The following is a 13550-nucleotide window of genomic DNA, read 5'->3' on the forward strand; positions in this document are numbered from 1 at the left end:
GCTGTGAAATTTTAAATTAAAACGTCAGAGAAAACATTTGTGTATATAGATCTCCAACTTACACATTTCAAGGAAAAGAAAGACAAAATTAACATTGAAGCTTTTGAATGTCCCCCCCTGCAGGCACTGTAATGTTAATAGTGAGTGCTATTTTCTAGCCCCCAATGCTGTTTGTCTCCAGCTATACAGATAAAAGGGAAGAGTCTAAGATTTAGATGACTCTTCCATTCTGACCTGCAACCTCAAAGAAATTGTTTAAAAAAAAAAAAATTGTAGCATTAAAATAATAAAAAAATACAGAAATGAAACAGACTTTATAGAAAATACTTTTCCAACATTGAATACAGGGGTTAGTGGCAAAAAGGATACCCTGGTATGAAATATCGAGTCTGTGTACAAATAAAATGTAAAGTGTCTGCACAAAAGGGAAACAATCTCAAACATGTCAGTCTAACTTGGACAGAAATTATCTTCTCAAGCCGTGTTCAGTAAGCTAACTGCAAAGGTGCCTTGAAATTTGGCACCATTTAAATACTTTATGAAAGTGCAAGGATTTGGTCTGACTGTTCCTGCTGTTGGCGCATTTCCTATTTTGGTAGCTTAATAAACGTGCTGCAGTTATACCTGTATGTAGTATACCTGAAAATAGCTAGTTAGATTACAGGAATTAATGTGCAAAGTAAATAGCTAGTGTGTGTTGTATTCTCCAGTGTAGGATATAATGTGAATGATTGTTAACCAAATTTTTGCTAACTATACTGGAATTGGAAAAGGTTCAGAAAAGGGCAATAAAAATGATTAGGGGTATGGAACAGCTACTATATGAGGAGAGATTAATAAGACGGGCACTTTTCAGCTTGGAAAAGAGACGACAAGGGGGGATATGATAGAGGTCTGTAAAATCAGGACTGGTTTTACTCCTTCTCAGAACACACAAACTAGGGGCCACCAAATGAAATGAATAGGCAGCAGGTTTAAAACAAACAAAAGGAAGTATTTCGTCACACAACGCACAGTCAACCTGTGGAACTCTTTGCCAGAGCATGTTGTGAAGGCCAAGACTACAGAAGGGTTCACAAAAGAACTTAAATTCACAGAGGATAGGTCCATCAATGGCTATTAGCCAGGATGGACAGGGATGGTGTCCTTAGCCTCTGTTTGCCAGAAGCTGGGAATGGGTGACACAGCATGGATCACGTGATGATTACCTGTTCTGTTCATTGCCTCTGGGGTGCCTGGCATTGGCCACTGTGGGAAGACAGGATACTGGGCTAGATGGACTTTTGGTCTGATCCAGTATGGTGTTCTTATGTTAACCACAGTTACGTAAAAGTGATACATGATGACTAGTAATTTGTTTGAATTAAACTACAGCTGTTAAAGATGAAAAATGTCCCTTGGCTGTTGGCAAAGATGAAGTCCTTTACTGCTTAATACATTACCTGTTCAACACTGGCTATGAAATACTAGCTGCAGCAATGGAAATGTCAGTTGTGATAAACAAAGGATTCATCCACAATGTCAGAAGCTGGGTTAAATTATTTAATGCTATTGGAGTCTGGGAACAACACTCACAGAAATCTTATTCTATGATGAAATGAACTATTGAAGACTCTGTAGGCGTCTGTGGCTCAGCCCTAGTGGAGCTTAATTTTTTTTCCAGAAGACAAAAACATCTGTGTATCTCACAATCTGGAGGACTGTTTGGATATTACCAGCTAGATAGGTTGGAGCTTCCTTATCCTGATCCTCCAAGGAAAAGTCTTGCTAATGGGCAGAGTTTGTTAGAAAAATGTTCCCCTTTCTTTCTCTCTCTCTCTCTCTCTCTCTCTCGTTAGGACTTGTTTGACGGTAGCGAATAACATTAAAAATCTTGGTTGTTCAACCATGTCCTTCCCTGGAAAGCTCTCTCTTTATACTATGTACACACTGTCTATGAGATTTTACCATGGGCTACAGATCTTTTTGAGTGGCTATCCTTTTGTTTCATGCTCATGATTTTTCAGCAGTAAATTTGTGACTTAGCCATTTTTTCCGATAACAGTACATTCATTTAAAGAAAACAAAAAAACCTAGCATGACCAAAGCTTAATGCTGCTGGTATAATGAATGATTTTGCACTTGTGGCAGAATGGAACAGTTTTACTGAGATGGAAAAGTTCTTCCTTAAACTTAGCTTGCAGTTAGGCATCTGTCAAAACTAAGAAGCTGTGTTAATCTGAACTTTGTGTTCCAGATAGCTCCTGCTGAAGGACCAGATGCCAAGCTCAGAATGGTTATCATCACCGGACCTCCGGAGGCTCAGTTCAAGGTACTGTGTATGAAAACTTCCATCCCATTTGTCAATTTGTAGTGGGCTTTGCCCTGTAGGAGGAAACATACTGAAATACTTAACTGGAATGCACCATTTTACTCAGAATTTTAATAAATTGTTGGTATGCAGTGTAATTGTAGCCATGTTGATCCCAGGATATTAGCGGGACAAGGTGGGTGAGGTAATATCTTTTATTGAACCAACTTCTTTTGGTGAGAGAGAGAGAGAGAAGATCTCTAGCTACACAGAGCCCTGTGCGGCTTGAAAGCTTGTCTCTCTCACCAACAGAAATTGATCCAATAAAAGATATCTCTTCCACCTTGTCTCTCTAATAAACATGTTGGTCAAATCATTCCTGTATTTTCTCTCCCCCCCCCGTCCTGCCAAAAGAAAAGTCATGAACCATGTGGGTAAAGAAACATATTAAGGGCCACAGCCCTTAAAGTTAGTGGAAGTTTTGCATCATTTCATTGTGATCAGAATTTGACCTGATAATAATTGCACACAAGAAGAAATAACCATATGACACCCATAATGGCAGGTTACTAATTATTTCTAGATAGAAATGCCTTTTTGGGCAGCTTTTCCGATGAGTGGAATGATTCTGATTGTATTTAAAATTAAATTACGTTAGGATGCCCCAACTATCATTTGCCTCTGTTAAACGTATCAAATGGTTGAGCTGCCTTCCGCTTGAGCAAGGGTAACAGGTGAGTACGATATAAGTGCAGATACCAAGTTAATTTCAGTTGGAGAACACGAGGTAAGAGTGGATCAAAGGCTGAAATAGGTCACTCTGTCATATAGCAGCCTGATTGCTTTGCAGGTAAGGCCTGTAGCAGTCGGAAAAGTCACTCACAACTTCACATCATTGCAGTGCCGTCTTGCTCACATGGGTTTACAGCCATGCTTGTCCTTGAGTGTTAGTCCCTATGTATATTCCACTGTGGGCATGCATGCACTGTACGCGCTTGGAGTTGGAAAATTCTTGAAAGCAGTGATTGTTGGTCCATGCACGTGTCCTCCTTTTCTTTGTGCCTACAATCAAGGAGATTAAGGGGTAGAATGGACTGACCCCTGTTCCAGTTCCTTCTTTCCACCGTGTCGCCTGGGTCAGAACCTCCAGTGTCCAGCACTTTGTCTTCCTTTATTCTTCAATCTGCAAATATATAGTAAATAGTTTAGAATTTTATTCTCTAGTTTGTTTTATAATTACATAGATTCCCTGTACCAGGGAACTCTGCCCCATTCTCCCCTCCAATTACGAGTACTGGACTATGCCCAGAACGCTGGGCTTCAAAATCTTTGCTGCTTGCCTGTGCTCCTTCTCAGTCCACGACAACCATCAATATTGTCTCGGGGAGGCTCACCTCATGGCAAACAGCAGTATCTGCCACTCTTTCCCCAGTCATACTTGTGAGGGTCTGAAACTTCATCTTCAGAAGTACCTAATGGAGAAAACAATGAGGCTGTAGTCAGACCCAGGCCAGGGGAGCCCCCGTATGTCAGCCTGGCTCAGCAAGGAGTGCACCTTCTGCCACGAGGTCTGACTTAGCAGCTAGGGAATCTACTCCCACAGATCCGCTGTTTGGGTCTTGTCAGGAAAGCAGGGAGTGTTCTTATAAACACGAGAGCAGATCCTTCTCTAAGTCCACTTCAGAGAAGTCGGATACAGCTCTGCCCGAGTCAAGCAAGTCTTTCTGCTCAGACTTAGAATGGGTTGGACAAACTACGGCCGGTGGGCCACATCTGGCCCATCAGACCATTTAATCCATCCCCCAGCTCCCGCCAGGAAGCAGGGTCAGGGGTTTGCCCCACTCCAGCCAGGGAGCGGGGTCGGGGGCTTGCCCCACTCCTCGTGACTCTCAGGAAGCAGCCAGCATGACCCCCCTCTGACTCCTACATAGTACGCAGAGGCATGGCCAGGCGGCTCTGTGCGCTGCCCTGTCCGCAAGCACTGCCCCCTTAGCTCCCATTGGCCGTGGTTCCTGGCCAATGAGAGCTGCAGGTGTGGCGCCCGCGGACGGGGCAGCGCTCAGAGCTGCCTGGCCACGCCTCCGAGCTGGAGGGGGGACATGCATCCGGGAGCCACTTGCGGTAAGTGCTGCACCCCTGAGCCCCCCCAGTGTCCCAATCCCCTGCCACAGCCTTGATCCACCTCCTACCCTCTGAACCCCTCGATCCTAGCCAGGGCCCCCTCTTGTACCCCAAACCCCTCATCCCCGGCCCGCACCTCCAGCTGGAGCCCTCACACCTCTCCCCCATACCCCAACCGCCTGCCCTGATCCCCCTCCCACCCTTTGAACCCATTGGTCCCAGCCTGGGGCCCCCTGCTGCACCCCAAAACCTGTGTCCCCAGACCCACCCCAGAGCCCTCACCTCTCCTCTCTCCCAACCCGGAGCCCCCTCCTTCACCCTGAACTCCTCATTTCTGGCCTCACCCCACAGCCCTCACCCCCAGCCAGAGCCCTTCCCCCCAGTTTTGTGGGCATTCGTGGCCCACCATACAATTTCTATACCCTGATGTGGCCCTCAGGCCAAAAAGTTTGCCCACTCCTGACTTAGAATGTCCCAAGTCTGAGTCATGACAAGACAGTCATGACAAGACAAGGTAGCAACTAAGCTTAAACACCAGGAACTGATGGCACTGACAAAAGGCAACCATTGGGAGCCTCAACCAGTGATAGTACCGCCTCTGCTTTGCCTGACTGTGGTGCAAACTAAACTCTAAACACTACCGCTGCATTGGTTTGGGCGGACAGGACCCCTTGCACTCCAGGGAGAGCAGACACTTGCATTACACCTGATGACATTTTTGATCTCCCTGATCCCCAATCTCCATTGTCATCAGGTCCTTCCTAAGGAAGGTCTTGACTCCACCAGGAGATGCAGCTAATGGGAGGAGTCTGTCCCCCATTATATCACCCAGCCATGGTTTCTCTCTGACAAAACTGTTGGTACCACCGATAGATCCAGAATCTGCATTTTCTTTCTTTAGAGGCTCTAAGGCTATATCTACACTACAGCTTACGTCGGCATAACTTTTGTCGCTCAAGGGTGTGAATAAGCCACCCTGAGTGACCTAAGTTACACCAACATAAGTTCTCATGTGCACAGTGCTATGTCAGCAGGAGAGCGTCTCCCTCTGACATGGCTTCTGCTGTTTGCAGAGGTGGTTTTATTGTGCCAGTGGGAGAGCTCTCACCAGACGTGCTGTAGCAGTGCAGTTGCATTGGTTCAGCTGCAGCACTGTATGTGCAGACATGCCTGAAACCAGTGGTTCTCAACCCTGGGGGTACGCCTACCCTGGGGGTACGCAGAGGTCTTCCAAGGGCATACCTCAACTCATCTAGATATTTGCTAGTTTTACACCAGGCTACATAAAAAGCACTAGTGAAGCCCGTACAGAGTAAAATTTCATACCGGCAATGACTTGTTTATACTGCTCTATATATTCTACCATAATGTAACATGCATGTACACATTGTATTAGACATGCGTTTTATGTCAATTACTGATGTGTGCAAGTAAGTTAATTACATTGAAGTTGTCTTACGTATGCAGTTGCGATGTAAAAATGGATAGTTGTTGGGTTGGGTTTTTTTTAAAATGAGTTGCTGGAAGCGGCGGTAATAGTGACAGTGGCTTAAGATTTTCTTCAAAGCAGTGCAGGGGATTTAGTCAAACATCTTCCTTAAATGCCTTACGCTGCTTTGAAAAATCTCAAGCAGAAGAGCGAGATTGAATGATTTCTACCGTTGGGCCTCAAGTTCCATGCCTTCTGATGTGTGCTTGTGAGTTTGAGACTAAATGTCTTTCCACTCAGGTATTTCTTCCTACAAAGACAAATCTAGCCCACATCTTTTTCTTTAGATAATTTGTTTGACAAGGGTTTAAATAGTCTTGTATGTTAAGATCTTGAAGACAGGTCCTGGATTTATCCAGCTATGAGCTGCTTTCAAATTAGGATGATACGGTAACTTCAGATTCCTGGCTTTTTGGCTCTGTTATGAAAGAATGTAATTGAAGTCTAAAGCAATGCCTCTCAATCTTTCCCTACTACTGTACCCCTTTCAGGAGTCAGATTTGTCTTGAATACCCCAAAGTTTCACCTCACTTTAAAACTACTTGCTTAAAAAAATCAGACACAAAAATACAGAAGTGTCACAGCACACTATTACTGAAAAATTGCTTACTAACTCACTTTTACCATATAATTATAAACATAAATCGATAAGACTATAAATATTGCACTTACATTTCAGTGTATAGAGCAGTATAAACAAATCATTGTGTGACATTTTAGTTTGTACTGACTTCACTAGTGCTTTTTATGTAGCCTGTTGTAAAATTAGACAAATATCTAGATGAATCTATGTATACCGCCGGTTGAGAACCAGTGGTCTAAAGCACAAAGCAAATTCATGAAGTTTATCTTCCCCTGTTGTAGAACAAACCTTCATGGGAAATGGACAATGGAGAAGTTTACTTGACTCGTAATTTTGTGTCTCTGAAGTTTTAAAAGAACAGAAGGTTTTATTTGGCACATTTTAAGATGTTGGGGTAGTAGAAACAACATAAAAAACCCCTGCCCTGATTTCTTTCCTACCCATCACTTTTTGTGTTCTAGTCCTGCTGTGTACTGATGTGATTGAGAAAGGGGAGGGAGGTAATGTGGTAAATGGAAAGTCTCTATGACCTTTAATATACATCTCTTGGAGATCCTTTCCACCACTGTCCCATTGGACTCATTTTGTGATATAGCATGGGAAACGTCAACCTGATGTTGAAAGGCATAGGGTGTGGAAGAGTAATCTAATATTTCTCAAGATTGCCTGTGAATGACAGGGAACAAAGAAATAGTTGCTTGACAAGCCACTAGAATTAGTATATATCAAGTCAGAGAAAATTGGAAAGGTAAGAGATTCAGCTTTCCACCTGTAATGGGCAAACCCTCCTGCTTTATTGTCTTATTGCCCACCACTACTACGTATCCAGTACTGCAATAGGGTGATGCATGTTGGTTAAAGTGACACAACTTCCAAGGTGCCACTCATCTCTCTACTGAGAGACTTAATCTCCCACATGAAAAATGAAAAATCAGAGCTAACCTAAAGTAATATACATTGCATTTAATTACTTGGTAATTAAATGTAAAGGCGTAAAACCTGGTGTAAATTAAGTCTTTGTCATGTGGTTTTGCTTTGAATTCACCATCCTCTGGAGGATGAATTTCAGAAACTTCTACTGCGTAAGCCAGTAAACTCCTTTATGTTCACCCTGGTGATAATAAAAACATAACATCTGGCACACGGTTGTCTTCCCCCTTTGATTCTTTACTGCTGCTTTACCTCTAGAGAGAGACATTCTAACAATAATTCAAATGGCTGGATTATTTTACTGGAAAACAGTAGAAGGTTGTTCATTGTTATGCCATTACTTGATATTCATTGATGGCTTGTCAAGCCTTCTTTCAGGGTTTAACTGTGTATCTTCTAGTTAGGAATCTGAACACTCCATTCATTTAAAAATAAATTACCAACTACTTTGATAAGAAAAAATATTTTGCATTTGTACATAGTAGATTTGCGCATTTGTACATAGTCAGTTTCCCTTTGGGTGGGTTTTAGTTTGCTTTTTAAAAGGTGACTTGATTTCAGAATGATGCTGTCCCTTTAAAAATATTAATTACTTTTGCAGGCTCAAGGGAGAATCTATGGAAAACTTAAAGAAGAAAATTTCTTTGGTCCTAAAGAAGAAGTGAAACTTGAGGCTCATATAAAAGTGCCATCCTATGCTGCTGGTAGAGTTATTGGTAAAGGAGGCAAAACGGCAAGTACTTGAGCAAAACCTAAATAATGGGACACAAGAAATCTACCTGAAGGACATTCAAAGTGTAGAATCTTCTCTTTAGCTAATTCACATTTTAACTCTTTGCATGTTAATTTCAAGCCTGTATGCTATTTAAACTTATTTCATTCTTTGGGTTTTTCCTTTCTGCAGCCTGCAATTCAAGTTGGGTCAATTTAATAGAATTCCACTCCATACGGCTAAATGCAGTGCCTTGCATAATGACAGGTTTCAGAGTAACAGCTGTGTTAGTCTGTGTTCGCAGAAAGAATTCTTTTTGCGAATACAGACTAACACGGCTGTTACTCTGAAACCTTTAATAGAATTGCCTCTTTAAAAAACACAGGTGAACCACTGCACCTGCATGGATCTGCTTGTCAGTTGCAGGGCTTAAAATGGAAATACAGTGGTTCTTCCATTCAGAATAATAGATTCCTAATTAGAGATCAGATTCTGTAAAGTCTTTCTCGTTCCAGTAACTCTATTGACTTCAATAGGATCAGTTGCTTGAGTAAGGGTTTACAGGATCGTACCTAGTATGTATCAAGTGGATGGAAAATGAAAACATTGCTGGGCAAAGTTTTCCTGTGTGAAGCACAAATAGAAAATTTTGCTTTCGCCGTTGAGATGTCCACTGACTGTGGAGTGCAGAATTTCACCCTGTTCTAGGAATGGTACTACTTTACTTTGACCTGCTGCCATTGCATAAAAATTAATTCTGTGAGGTACTGAATATCCTTGAGTCTTCCATAGATTTTTAAGTCCAGTAGGGACCACTGTGATCTAATTTGACCTTCTGGAAAGAAACTGCACAATTTTCACCAGCATGGATCCATCCTGTGGCATGGATCCATCCTGTGGCATAATGAGGCCTACACCCCACCTACTAAGAGGCAGGTGACTTGTACCTGCACTGCTACTATCCCATCAGACCCAAAGGGAGTTGAGGATTGTCAGGATTTTAGCCCTTCTTTAGAAATCCCCATGGGAACAAACATATAAGAGAGCTGGCCTTGAAGATGGTGCGTATGCAGTAGAAACTTTCTAGGGTGATGGGTCTGCAGCTATCTGTAGCTTAATGTGCGCATTTTGCTCTGTTGTGATGTTCACAGGTCTATGCACCGTGGATTGAGCACCCTCCATTAAACCCATGATGTCATCTTTAATATAGTAAATGGTTAGAGCAATTCACTTAGTCATCATAGAGCATTTGAAGGAGTTTACCTTGCCATTATTTGCACATTCAGATAGCCAAGCATTTTTTAAAAATTCTCATGAATTAAAGATAGCTGCATTTTGCTGATTTTTTTTTTTTTTTTTTTTAAATTTATAGGTAAATGAGCTTCAGAATTTGACAAGTGCAGAAGTTGTTGTCCCTCGTGACCAGACACCTGATGAAAATGATCAGGTTGTTGTGAAAATAACTGGCCATTTCTATGCATGCCAGGTAAGCAGGTTACGGTGATGGGAGTAGTTATTGAGTTGGAGTGAACTCTAAACGTATCTGTGAATCTTAGGTTTACACACACCACACAGATCCCCCAAGGAATAGTTGCTACTACAGTAGAACCTCAAAGATACGAACACCAGAGTTCAGGACTTACTGATCCACCGGTTGCCTTCTGGAACCAGAAGTAATCAGGCAGCAGGAGAAACACACGCAAAAAAGTGGGGAGCAAATACTTCACTGCCTTGGTGCTTTAGCGCTGGGGCTCAGGGCTTCAGCCAGGAGTGGGGAGCTGAGGGCTTCTGACCCTCGGGAGCACCAGGGCTCAGGGCTTTAGATCTGGAGTGAGTGCTGAGGCTTATGGCTTCAGCCCGGCTCCGCTCCCAGTTTCAGCTACGCTTGGGGCTTCAACCCTATGGCTCCGTTCCCATCTTCAGCCTCCCAGTGGGTGCTGGGACTTGGGGGTTTAGCTACGGGGGGAGTGCTAATCAAGGCCTATGTTTGTCATTTTTCTAATTTCCCCAAGTGCTAATTTTTGAATAACATTTTGATAAACTTTGTATACTTCCTTCAATGTGGTTTTTCTTTCTATGTTTGTATTACGGTAGCATCTAGGGGTCCCCATCAGGGCCCCCTGGTGCTAGGCAGTTTACACAAGGCAATAATAACTAAAAAAAAAAAAAAAAAAAAAAAAGAGAGAGAGATTATTGCCCAAACAGTTTACAGTCCATATGTAGAGCCCTGCATGAATACAAAATTTGTATCCGCAAAAATGCTCTGTGGATATCCGCAGATTTGCATGGCTCTAATAACAGCTCCACAGGTCACTGCACACCAATGACACAGGGCTGTGCCAAGCCCCCAACTCCCCACCGTCCCCTACTTCTCCCCAGAGACCACCTGCTCTGTCACCCGCTGCACCCTCCTTCCCCTCTTCGGGCAGGGAGGCTACAATCCTGGGTCCTTGTGTGCAGCGCTGCCCGCTCAGCCCTACACAGCCCAGGTGGCTCTAACACACGCAGACCCGGCTGGGACAGACAGCAGCAACAACTTCTCTCCTCACAGCGCCCACATTTGCCACCCACTAGTTCAAAGTACAAAGACACCTCTTTCAAAATGGCACTTGGCTCACTGCGCAAGAGCACATGGTCGTGCTCCCATCTGGGAGTTATGGTTTACCTCCTCTGTCCGAGCAAGCTGGGGACTACAACTCCCAGAATGCCTAGCAGGCTATTGCCACATATTGCAGCCCGCTGCTGCATGATTCAGAAAACCAAGCTGGAGCCTGAGGGCTGGGAGATAGCCGCTCCGTTCAGGTGTGTGTATGCTGCAGTCAGAGTTCCGTTCCCGCCTCCACCTCCCGCCACCTGCCCACCTCCCAGGCCCCTCACACCTTCTGCGGTTGGGGCCAGAGCGTCTGCCTCGTCCCCTTCCTGTCCGTTACAGCATCACCCTGTTTTCTGTGGGGAGATCGCGAGAGCCCTGCACGGATACAAAATGTGTATCCGCATCCAAGCCACGAGCTGCAAAAATGGCCCACGGATATCCGCGGATTTGCAGGGTTCTGTCTGTATGATGAGGGACAACGGGTAAATACGACAAACAAATCATGGCAGGTGGAAGAAAAGGGCAAAAGTAACAGTGAAATGACCGAGTGTAATATAACAAGGAACCGTTGCAGCACAGCAACATCTTTTTGTTTATATCCTGCAGCTTGCCCAGAGGAAAATTCAGGAAATACTGGCTCAGGTAAGAAGGCAGCAGCAACAGCAAAAAACAGCGCAAAGCGGACAGCCTCAGCCAAGACGAAAATAAAGGTTTAGGGAATGGCCCATCAGAGACAGATGCCAGACCAAAGACAGACTGTGTAACAGACAGGTTTTGAACACCTGTTGGAGTTGTATGCAGAAGCTTCACCAAGCCAGTCACCTGTTTGAGGACCAGGCAACCATTGAACGCTGTCTCTGAGAATGTATTCTTTAGGCTCTCTCAAACTTTTGAAACCCAGCTTTAAAATAAGGACCCCTTCACTTCCCTTTTGTTCTATTCTCACAATTTAACATAAACTTGTTAGTCTTTTTTATTGTTCTTATTATTCCCCAGCAATTTTAGAACTTGGTTTAATGAAGCTTTCTCTTCTGAGTTCACTGGTTTAAAAAAAAAGAAAAGGCATTGCTCTTATAGGCCCAGTTGTAAAAGAAGAAACACAATTGGAGGGTGGGATTGGGGCTGGGGTAGGGTTAGCGCAAGGGTATTGACAAGAGTTTAAGTGTTAGTCCCCATGTTAAACAAGTGGCATTTTTTTAAAAATTTGGTTGCATTTTTACATAACACTGCCATGAATAACCTAAGGGAAGTGTTGAATGGTGTTGGCCAGGGCATAAAAAGATAAATATGCATTTTACTAAACTACCTCAGGCATTTAGTACCTCAATGAGAAATTGTTCCTTTTTGCGCTTTTTTTTGTATACTTTATAAAGCTAATAGTTCTTGAGCATTTTATTTTTTTAAAAAAAAATTAAAATTTGATCAGCCACCAGCCAGGAGTACTACAGAATTAGTGGGGGTGGGGGTGGGGCTATAGTAGGATACTTCTAGCTGCTGGCTGATGGGAGTAAGATGGAGAAAAAAAAAAAGTCTAACCTCAGATTTTCTGAGCGTTTCAACACCATCATTTGTTTAAAAAAAAAAATTCAGTGAATGTTCAAAACATAGCGAATGATGCCAACATTCTGATAGCAGCAATGCCGTTTATTTTTCTTTTAAGATGGGATGAAAAAGTTTGACGGTACTTTTTTGGGAACAGAACAAGGAAGTGATGGCAAGAGGCTGGGGTTGAGGGAAAAATTAGGAGACTGAATTTTTTTATTATTTTTGTGCTACTTTGATTGAATGCATGAACCCTTTGTGCCTTTGACCATCACTACCTAATAATGCTACATGTAAACATTTGCAGCCCATTTGGACTTTGCCATTCTGTTCAAAGAGCAAGCTTCATCTTCAGTTTGATAGAACACTTGATCTGCTGGAGTAGTTTCAAGGCTGTATGGTCTCTGCTTCCTGCAGGTCGCATCATCCTGCTTTCAGTTACCACGATGGGGGAAGGTCAAACACTGTTTGATCGTGTTTAAAGATAAGGAAAGGCTAAGTTTACATATCCAGCCGCTGTTATGGGCCACACTAAGCCACTTTGGAAGGTTTTAAACGATATAAAACAACCTCTAGTCTGGCTTATATAGATGCAGCAGGATTTATGCACATTCTGCAACCAACCATTAAAGGAAGAGACGAAATTGTCAAAAGGCAGGGATAACAGGAAAGCTACCAAATTTTTTAATTTCAGAATGTAATTTGAATAATGATTGTGGTAATATAACACATTCAAGTTTCTACAATAAACTTCAGTCTACCTCAGTTTTAAAGATGTGGCAACACATGGTGCATAAAGACTGCTGTGTGTGTGCGCGTGTGCGCCTGTATGTGTGTGGTCTACAGAGCCATGCTATTACCTCCGAACCTTTTTTTGTGTGTGATGTTTTTGTGCATGAGATGATCAGAATCACCATGCTGCACTGATTTGAGGGGCACAACTAGCAAAAACGTTTCATCATTTTGTTGATCTACCTCTTAGATTCATATTGAAATAGAGGCATTTCACATAGAGTAGATAATTTTCCCAAAGATCATTGTTGTACAGATTAGATAATTTTGAAAATGGTCTGAAGTGTTTTTCCTGCATCTCTTCTTTACTAATTGGTTTAAAAACCACAAACTTATGTTGTAGTTTTAGCAGAGAAAAATGAGGGTTTTTTTTTTCCTTTTTTGACAGTGACCATCTAGTCTTTAGGAGAATTTTTTCTTGCAATGAATTTGAAATTACTGAAGTATAAAAAGTCATAGCATTTTAATTTTTGTTGAGGCTTAAGTCTAAGTCCAATT

The 13550-nt window shown here is 42.8% G+C and overlaps 1 protein-coding gene across 3 annotated transcripts in view; it reads left to right on the top strand.

The window, feature by feature from the left end:
• The window catches only part of IGF2BP3 (insulin like growth factor 2 mRNA binding protein 3), a 162862-nt gene extending 150716 nt beyond the window's left edge, over positions 1–12146 (top strand). For all 3 annotated transcript variants that reach the window (XM_077809345.1, XM_077809346.1, XM_077809347.1), the window contains 4 exons: positions 2237–2311; positions 8015–8146; positions 9498–9611; positions 11325–12146. In XM_077809345.1, the coding sequence (XP_077665471.1) occupies positions 2237–2311; positions 8015–8146; positions 9498–9611; positions 11325–11426 (423 nt within the window). In that variant the 3' untranslated portion in view covers positions 11427–12146. The remainder of the gene's footprint in view (positions 1–2236; positions 2312–8014; positions 8147–9497; positions 9612–11324) is intronic.
• Positions 12147–13550: the final 1404 nt, after the last annotated feature.

This window comes from Eretmochelys imbricata, chromosome 2, assembly GCF_965152235.1.
Source record: "Eretmochelys imbricata isolate rEreImb1 chromosome 2, rEreImb1.hap1, whole genome shotgun sequence".
NCBI classification, from domain to species: domain Eukaryota; kingdom Metazoa; phylum Chordata; order Testudines; family Cheloniidae; genus Eretmochelys; species Eretmochelys imbricata.